The sequence below is a fragment of the Rattus norvegicus genome, chromosome 2 (assembly GCF_021556685.1).
Source record: "Rattus norvegicus strain SHRSP/BbbUtx chromosome 2, alternate assembly SHRSP_T2T, whole genome shotgun sequence".
Lineage (NCBI taxonomy): Eukaryota > Metazoa > Chordata > Mammalia > Rodentia > Muridae > Rattus > Rattus norvegicus.
In genome coordinates this window covers 121,732,905-121,742,900 of record NC_141535.1, presented here as the reverse complement: position 1 = coordinate 121,742,900, position 9,996 = coordinate 121,732,905, and the positions used below count along the sequence as shown (strand labels likewise).

The following is a 9,996-nucleotide window of genomic DNA, read 5'->3' as shown; positions in this document are numbered from 1 at the left end:
TTTCCTAGCATACACTGGGCTCTGGGTTCAAGGTTCAGCCCTGCATAAACAGTGCAGGGGAATATACCTGTAACTCCAGCACTTGGGGGGCAAGTTTAAGGTCACAACCTCCAACCTCCCTGGCACAGAATTAGGCTTCACAAAATCTTATCTTTAAAGCAGAGACCTGGTGATACTCTTCATGATGTCCTTATGCAAACACATTTTTCATGTTGTATAAAACAAACTTCTATTATCCCACACTGACAAGAATTCTGGAGTAAGGAAATAATACAAGGGCGAATATATACTGTTGAAAAATCAAAAGGTAAAACTGGTTTGAACACATGCCCGGAGAAATGTTTATTGTACTAGAATGACTCAAAACATTTGGCTCTTCAACTCCAGTGAGGATTTCAAACATTTACCTATTAAGAAACCGTAAACACTCTCAAGACAAAATTTGAATATAAACTTTTTTCTAGAAAATATATGCACATAGGTATTTCTTAGACCATGTGTAGCCCACTCTTCTCTTGGTAATCTTCATAAAAGCGCCTCAGTGACTCCGGGATTCTGGGTGTCACAATGCTCAAGGCTTGAGTGAAATGCCTCTTCATAATGCAGTCAGCTTTAATGTTTTCTTCCAGAGCTAGGAGAGCGGCCTCCTTGCAGACTGCTATGATCTGAAAAAAAAAGGAGGCAGAAAACAGTTAGTACTCTTTTGTAGACAAATTATTTTTAACATATTTATCTCTGGAATGACATTCAAAAAACTCTTTTTAAGAGTTCTAGGACAGCCAGGGTTGTTACATAGAGACACTTTGTATTGGGGAAAAAAAACCTAAAAAACCAAAACCCTTTTTATTTTTGAGATTATAATATAATTACATCATTTCTTCCTTCCTTTCCTCTTTCTAAAACCTATGTATCTCACCACTCTCTTCCAGGTTCATGGCCTCTATTTCTTTGGTTGTGTGGGGTGTGTGTGTGTGTGTGTGTGTGTGTGTGTGTGTGTGTGCGCGTGTGTGTGTGTGTATAGAGTTCAAACTATGCAAGTACAATTTGCTCAGTCTGTATTGTCTTTCTTGTATGTATGTTTTAAGGGTTGATCATTTGGAATTACAAAAAAAAATATATATATACCTCTGTGTGCTCTTCTTTGGGGGTAGGTTTCTCTTGCTCTCCATGTTAGCGTGTCTATATGTATCATCATTTTACAGGTTCCATTCAGGCAGCCATGTTGGTGATATTTCATGTTGAGTGTAGCTTCTGACATGTGGTGTGACTTCTGAACTATGAGCACATCACTTTGGGAGTTGCTCAAATTAATGTTTAGTGTTTTGGTAGTGATATAAATGGACCCAGGGCCTCACATTATGTTATGCAAACACTTTAAGTTTACATATGGAAAAAGCAACCATATACAGAGCAGTTCTTTCCTTCTTTCCAGAGCAAACTAGAGCCAGCACAAAGCTATATGACAAGCAGCCATGTGGGAGAGTGGACTGCAACAGGAAACTTGGTAAGGTTGAATGAGTTCAGAGTCCCAGGTACCCAGCTGAGATGGTAGGCAGCTCCTTGCTCCCTACTAGATTCCTGGCCTGGAACATGAGCCACACTTCCCATATAGGAAATGTCATGTAGCCCAGAACAGAGTTTTCCATGCTCATAAGGTACCTAGAGGCCCTGAGGGTTCACCAATAAGCTTCCTTATGTGGACACTCCTCCCTGCAAAAGGTATTTAATCTCTGGAACACCCTGAGAAGTTGGAATCACCAATATTCCACAATGAACAACCAATAAACAGTTTGGAACCAAAGGACTGTCTCTTTCATCAAGAAGTGCTTGGGAGCATGGAGAAGGCCTTCATCTACAGAGCCACAGCCTAAGTCTCCCACAGAAGACCCCTCTGCACTCCCAGACAACCACCACTAAGATAAGGACAATCACAAGTGATCTAAGCCAGAGTTCCCCACTCCCCTGGCTTTGTTTTCATCCTCAGTCCCCAACTCCATTCCCAATTCCCCTCTACCCCGTGGTGCCTGGATGTCCAGGAGTTTGGGATCCCACAGCCCAGGGCCCTTCATAACAGGCCCAGGGATCCCCAACCCTCAGTTCCTAATTCTTCTGTGTGGTTTTCTAGCAGCTACTGGATTCCTGGGAGTCAGGGAACCCCAGCTTTGGCCCCCCACATTCTAGGCTGCATTTTACCACCCCCTGAACCATGTATTTGCACTTTGTTTAAATCCAGAACCTGACAAAGTGGCTCAGGGTAAACGCAGTCTAGTGTTCTGTGTTTCATCTGCCCAGTACCCTAGCAATGAGGCAAAACATGGACCCACATATGCATTGTTAAGTGTGTATAGCCAGGACATGATACAGTTGGCTAAGGATAGGCTACCTGTGAAGTTTTGGAGGAAGGAGACCTTAACAGAGGTACTATGATGCAGAGTACCCCTAATCACAGCACAGAGTTTGTACATATCTTTCAACCTTTGCTGTATGACCAGCATATGAAACATTTCTTTCCTGTATCTCCTTTGATGAGCTCTAGATTCCTGGTAATATCAGAAAAGTAGATTGTTTCCTCAGGGAGAAAAGCTGGGGGAACTGAGAAGAATCTAGAGAGAAGATAGAATTGATACAGAGAGGAGGAGAGCACGTGAGATGAAAATACTAGGGAAGGAAGTTCAGTGGATTTCAGAAAGCTGAAGCAGGCCTCCGCCAGTGTTGTTTCAAAGATACACTTCATTACTATGGTGAATGGGCTCACTGGATGAAAAGAGATTTTCAGTTTTCAAGACCAAAAAGAATGATGAGTGAATACTAGCTGCACCCTATATAGGTGAATGAAAGCTAGGTGAAACAGTCGACCCACTTTACTGAAAATGGTTCCTTTGTTTAGCTAGACAAGCAGATACAAATAGCTTTGACGGTTTCAAATGCGCGCGTGCGCGCGCGCGCGCGCACACACACACACACACACACTCACACGGGGTGGGGGAGTGAGCACACGCTGAGGTGGGAATACATACATACATACATACATACATACATACATACATACATACGTATGTATACGGGTGACTTCATCAAATTTCAACAGTGTAACTATTAGTTCTGGGCTCATTATTGAGCAAATAAGCTAACTACAGTGGTTATGCTTTTCTGAAGCATGTTGATACTTTTCTGAAAATAAAGTGGCTACAAAACTGCTAAGGCAGAAAACATAGCAAATGCAACATGGTGATCTCAGTGGGAACTTGAGAGCCTCCACAAAGGGAGGTGAAAGGCCTTAATAGGAGAGTGCTTCCACCAACTCACCTAAGAATCATCTCTTTCACCCAGACAAGGTATAAGCATCACTGTTAAAGCAGGGACTGCTGGAGGATCCCTTCCTCTCTCTCTGATAGTATAGAGAAGATATCCAGAGTGTAGCTCTCTCTTGGATAAGGGAAAGAACAAAGTGCTAGACTGGGTCAACAGTACATTTTATTGACCCAATCTGAGATTTATCCTAGAAAATACAGTCCAGCAACCTAGTTATTTTCTGAATATCTCCTATAAATGTTAGACAAACACCAACTCTATACTCTTTCATTTGCTCTGTAAGTGATGCCTTAAGTTTAAACACTTACTAAAGCACATACTGACCACAAGAAGATACATATAATGTGGTGGTGGTGTTGGGAAGGGGGACTTGATAAGGAGATGATCAAAAGGATGATCCACAAAAGGATCAAAAGGATGCCTGGAACCTGGTTCTCATGGTCATCAGGTCAGTGGATAGGGCACAAAACAAAACAAAACAAATGATCTGGTCTGGTAATGTAGTGATTAAATTGGAACAGAAATAAAGCATTTACCTTGAAGGTAGATGCTTATAATCTGGAGCTTCTAGTATGTATTAATATCTGAGAATGGCCTTGATTTTAATAAAAAAATTTCATCTACATTGTTGGATAGAACTTTAAAACAGAGAGGTGGGAACATTTGGATTAGATGGGGGGTTCTGAAGAACCTTTGAAGGAAGACAAATTCGAGACATATGCTGAATACTGGGTGGGCCTCATGTCAGAGTCATCCTCACAGCTGTATCCAACCTGCATGCATTCCATGGGCCCATGAAGCTATGAATGTGGCTAACACAGAATCATAAACTGCAAGCTTTATGAGATGTCTAGTAACTCAACTCATGGATCTTAGTTCATCTCTAGATAAAACACTGCCACAGTGTCACCAACTGGAACCTGTGGCAGGAGTTGCCACTGTATTTCCTACTGATGAGTTTCAGCACTTATGTCAACACACTTCACCTTGTTCCTTGATATCATGTTGTCTTTATCTTGTACCATGATAGGACTGCTTGTAAAACCAAATTACACAATTCTTTCTTGCTACACCATTCTTCTTTCATACCACATGTACTTAACAATATACAATCAAAAAGAGAATAGACAGTATGGACGCCTTTGCCAGGCTTTCACTCTCTAGTTAACACCAATAGACTAGCTGTCCTGTGAAGCAACTACAAAAGGTCAAATATAAGATTTAGAGGTGTGAGGAACTGTATCTGTCTTTCGTCACCATATACCAGCAGGGGATGAACACACTGACTTCCAGGAAGGAAAACCATAGTATTTTGCCTAGAAAGGAAGACACTGTTGTTTTGAAAGAATTTAGACAGCCAGACAGCCAGCCACAGACACACACACACACACACACACACACACACACACACACACACACACACACACACACAGACACAGAGACACAGACATACAGAGAAAGAGAGAGACAGAGACAGAGAGACAGAGACAGAGACAGAGAAGGGGGTGCATTTGAATAGAATAAAAGTGAGAAAGGTGATTAGAGAGGTCTCTCAGTGAGTAAAAATCTCACCACATAAGCCTGATTACCTGAGTTTGATTTCCAGAGTAGGAAAGAAACCATTACCAAAAGTTGTCCTCTGACTTCCACGTGTGTGCTAGGGCAGCAACAAGAAAAAGAAAAAAATGCAGCTCCAATGGACCAGGCCAACATTCCCCCTGGGAGATATCAATGAACAGTACTCCATGATCCAAGAAGTCTAGGCCAATGTAAAATGGTCTGCTCCACTCAAGAAATAGGCAGGAGAGAAGCTAATAAGACTTTGAAGTCCAGCAATGACAGCTGCTCAGTTTGCTTTAACTCACTTATGTTAGTGTTTTGTCCTCAAGATTCATATGCTTGAGCCTATGTCCAAGGTGGCAGCATTAGGGTGTGGAGCCTCTGGGCTGTTAAGCCACTCCTCCACCAGCAAGGATAGGCTTGGTACCCTTATAGAAGAGGTCTTGCGAGCTGGTCTGACCCTTCTAATACACAAAGACATGGTGAGAAAGCCCTGTCTTAAAAATCCATGTGTCTGATATGTGGTTCTGCAGGCACCCGAATTGTGAATAGCAACTGGGTAGTGCCTATCAATTAGCCAGTCAATCTGACACAGTATCTGGAATGAGACAAAGACACCCAATGTTTCTAACAGAACTGTTCTCCTTTCCCATTTTTAGCAGATTATCAATAATCTTTTTAGTAAAAAAAAGATATTCTGCTGATATTCTTTTTCTTTGAAAAATTCTTATTATATTTATTTCTCAAAGGTGTGGGTGCTTGCCATAGCACAAGTGTGGAAGTCAGAAGACAAAGGACAGAAGTCAGTTCTGTCATGTGTGTCCTGGGGATTGAACTCAGACTGTCAGGCTTAGTGGCAAGCACCTTCATCCAATGAGCTATCTTGTATAACTATATCAGAAAACTTACTCAAGGCCAACAGCATAGTTCTTGCCCTTTTATATCCCTTAAACTCTGGGGGCGAGGAGAGACGCACGAGGAACAGACAGACATAGGGAGGAGCTAAGAAGAGGGATAGAGTCTGACAGGAGCCACAGCCTCCATGTTTATCACCAGGCTTCTACATATGCACGCTATTCCACTGAGGCCAGGGTCTGCAGTGCTTTACTTGTATTTTATATACTCTTGCCTGTTACACCTTCAAGTTCCTGAAATGAACAGAAATAAACATTGCTTATTATCATGTTGTATTTTGGTGGTGTGTGATGGTGGCTTCAGTCACTTCTGCTAAGAGTTAGAAACTTTGTCAAGAATATAAATGTATTCTTTCTGAGAGATCCTTTTTCAGTATACCAAGATTTGTCACAAGATGTTTCTGCAAAAATATGTATGTGTAGTAATGTATGTTAGTTTAGAGGACTTGAATGGAAATTTGCTAAAAATGAAACATGAAAACATCCAAACAGGTATTTTCCCTGGTGAAAGAACCCTGTGACCAGCAAGGCTGTCCTGGACCCTCTTCTCTGCCGTAAGCATCAGAATCGATACCTACATTTTCATGTGTCTTGCTGGGAGGCTGAAACATGTTTGTATGAATGAAAAGAAAAACAAGACAAAAACTAGGAGATTATGCCCAAGGACCTCACTATCAGAGCCAGACTTAAGATGTGTTTTGCTTCAATGGCTGCCATACCACTTCTTTTGGTGCCTACACACCACAAATTTTCATTTATTCAGCAGTTAAAATAGAGCTGATGATTAGTTATCTAACAAAAACATAAGACATACAAAAACACCATGTCAAAGAATTAAGTGAATTTGAGATGAACACCAAAGAGGAAGAGTCTGCTACTAAAACCCTCTACAAGTCACCAGGTTCACCTAACAGTGCATCTTTTTAAATGAGTAAGGTGTTGGCAGTGGAGATGGAGGCTCATGTGAGTGAGAATTTCATTCTCTGTGTGTGCTTCTGCAGCAGCGCCCCAGGATGAGAAGCCTCTTGACCACTGAGCCTTGGGAAACCTAATTACTTCACTTCTAAATGTAAAAGGGCAAAAGAGGCGATTGTGTGGAATTCTGAACAATGTCCTACTTCACTGTAGAGAAAAAGGAACTTCTTATATATATAGCCTATGGTTCTTTTCTCCAACCCACCAGAGAAGCAGAGTTTAAACAGGTGTCTGGCACAGCAAAATACAGGCAGGACAAGAGCAAAAACTAAAACCAACATGGCTTCTGAGAAGACAGCAATGCTTTTAAAAACATGATGAAAAGTTCAGGCCAATGCTGTCTACTAAAAAGTAGTCAACAGGAAGGAGACCATGACAGTGCTTGGCAGTTTCCTGAAGTTGTATTCCCTGTGTGCTAGAGCCTTTCCTATCCTTATTCCTTTCAGCCGCACAGTGGAACCAGCTTCTTTTCTGGTGAATGTAGCATCACAAGCAGCAACTTAAGTCGTTGCTTCCAGGTCCAGGCAAGGCCCGGGGGAATCTGCACTCTGCTACCAGACAAGCACAGTGACGGTGAGAACAGGGAGGTTGGAAGCTTGGAGGTGGGGCTGCTGCAGCAAATGCCTTGGGATCAAGTGGGGGAGGAGCAGGAGCTGCCCCCCCCCCCAAAGCATTAAGTTCTAGCTAACGTTTCTAGTATTCTACCTCAGAAAGTCATTATCCTCAAAGTGACACAACCAATAAATAGGTCACCCAACACACAGGGCTTCATGTGGACATAGAAGAGGTGGATACGCAGACATAAAAGACCCAGATTCAAATGGACTAGGCAACTTTAGATGGGCAAAACACTTTCTACTTTTTCTTCTCTTCTCCTGCTCCTTCTTTTTGTTTTTCAAGACAGAATTTCTCTGTGTGGCCCTGGCTGTCCTGGAACTCCCTTTGTAGACCAGCCTGGCCTTGAACTCAGAGATCTGTCTACCTCTGAGTGCTGGTATATTTTTTTAAAAAAGGTACCACCATGCCTGGGTACCTTTTAAAAAATGGTACACACACACACACACACACACGTTTATATGTATGTATGTATGTATGTATGTATGTATGAAAGAATGTTTTGCTTTAATGTGTGTACCTGAGAGATCAGAAGAGGGAGCTGAATCCCCTGGAACTAGATCTTTGTAGGCCACCATGAGGGTGCTCAGAACCAAACATGTCAAGTGCTCTTAACCACTGGGCCATCTCTCCAAATCAATCAATCTCTCTCTCTCTCTCTCTCTCTCTCTCTCTCTCTCTCTCTCTCTCTCTCTTGGTGATGGAATGGAGTGCCTATTTTTTAGGTGTTCTACTACCAAGCTACACATCTCTAGTCCATCAAAATGTCTGTACCCATATCGTAGCTGGCTTTGAACTTGTAGGTAGTCGACAATGTTACAGAACTTCTGATTCTCTTGCCTCCACTTCCTCAGTGCTGGAATCACAGGTGACCCCCACCATGAATAGCTGTGCTGGGGGGCTAATCTAGGGTTTCCTTCATGCTGGGAAAGCACTGTACTAGTTGAGCTACATCCCAAACACTCCCCTTCTCCCTTGAAAAACTTACTTCTTGACAGTTGAACTTACACCCTGTTAACGGTACTCCCGAGGATGGCTTAAGACACTGTATATAGTTTAACTTCCAGTGCACCTGAGAGACGGTGATTTCAGAGTACAAAGGTACAGACAAGCTGTTGCTCCTTGCTGGAACTGGTGAGCTGCTCAGGGAGGGCTGCAGGACTTCAGCGGACCTTTTTCCTTCCTTGCAGCTGCACACTGAACCCACAATGGCCCAGAAGCCGTCTGGGCTACTCCTGCTGTTTGGCAGGAAGAAAGCACGCCATCCAGCGAGGCCTAATCTCAGCTTCTTTGTATTTCAAGTGTAGTAAATAGCTTTAAAAAATCCACCAAAAGAAATGGGCCGCAATGCTTAAAAAATTCTTAGGTATTCTCAGAAAGTGGTTTTGTTAAAAGCGTCTTCTGTCTGGAACACCTGTGACCTGTTGAGCTTAATTGGGCTGCAGCTGGCGCTGATTGTAGCGCAGCCGCTGGAGCACTGGCACGACATTGTGCTGTCCTGGCTCGCCCGCCCCCTTCTCTTTTCTTTTCACTCTCACAGCCCTGCGACCTCCTTCCCAGTGTGTGGAAGGGATTAGGAGCCCAGTAAGAGTGGTGTCTTGCTGTTCGTGAACAGCATGCTCTGGAGGTGCTTCAAGGAGGCTACCTGGGAGATTATGCTCCTGTGGATGGGAGAGAGGGCGGGCCTTTGAGCAGCTGAACCGTGGCTGAAAGGCGATCTTGAAAGGTGGATCTGAGGCAGCGCAGCAGGCTCTGCAGAAGTAGGGGCAGATGAAGTGGGAACTTGACAGATAGAGGGAGTTGAGCCTGGGACAGCCACCAGCCGCTCAAGGAGCCACGCTGCGTGGTAGAAGGGATTAATTATGGATTGCATGAAGCACTTATTCTTTAAAATGTGAGGCAAGAATTGCATTTTAGAGCTTTTATTACCTAACCATTCGTCAACCTGATCTACAAAGTGAGTTCCAGGCTGGCCTGGGCTGCAGTGGAGACCTCTACCTCAAGACAAAACAAAAACACAAAGGAAAATTTACACACAGATCAACTACCCTGTAAAAGCTTGGGGCTGGAAAGACCTGGAATATTGTTTGTTCCTATGGGATTTTAAGTGTTTCCATCTTCAACAGAACCACCATAACACAATAAAAAAGGGGTTTTGAAAAGAAAACAGCTATCATGGAAGGAACTACTCCAGTGCAGTGCTGAGGCGGACCAGATGGTGGGAGCCTCATTCTCTGGCCACTCAAGGAATCTGACTGCCTACAAGGCAGCAGGTGCCAGGAAACATAGCAGTAAAACCCAAAGCTCATGTCAACTCACAGGTGCTCAAAGGGCCTCTCCTCTAGTCTACCTTCAGTGTAGTGCTGGTGTGTCTCAGTGGGAGGTGTTTCATGGCCCACACATACCCCTGCTTTCAAACATACCTGCTGCTTTCACTGTTCCAAGATATCACAAGGCTTAGAGCTACCTGTGCTAAATGTCTACTCCCTGTACTACAAGTTCTGTGAAGGTCTTACAGGCTCACACCTTTTCACTTCCCAGACACCTCAGGTTAAAATGTATGACCTCCTGCTGAAGTCTGTTACCGCTGAAGACATACAAGAACTAGCTTTTGCCCTTT

At 43.3% G+C, this 9,996-nt stretch overlaps 1 protein-coding gene across 4 annotated transcripts in view; it reads right to left on the bottom strand.

Moving 5' to 3' along the window:
- Positions 1-317: 317 nt before the first annotated feature.
- Positions 318-9,996, bottom strand: part of Afg2a (AAA ATPase AFG2A) — a 191,026-nt gene continuing 181,347 nt past the window's right edge. For all 4 annotated transcript variants that reach the window (XM_087626275.1, NM_001415082.1, XM_087626279.1 and 1 more), the window contains 1 exon segment: positions 318-665. Coding sequence is in view for 2 of the 4 variants with exons in the window: in NM_001415082.1 (NP_001402011.1) it covers positions 489-665 (177 nt within the window). In the remaining 2 variants the exon portion in view is untranslated.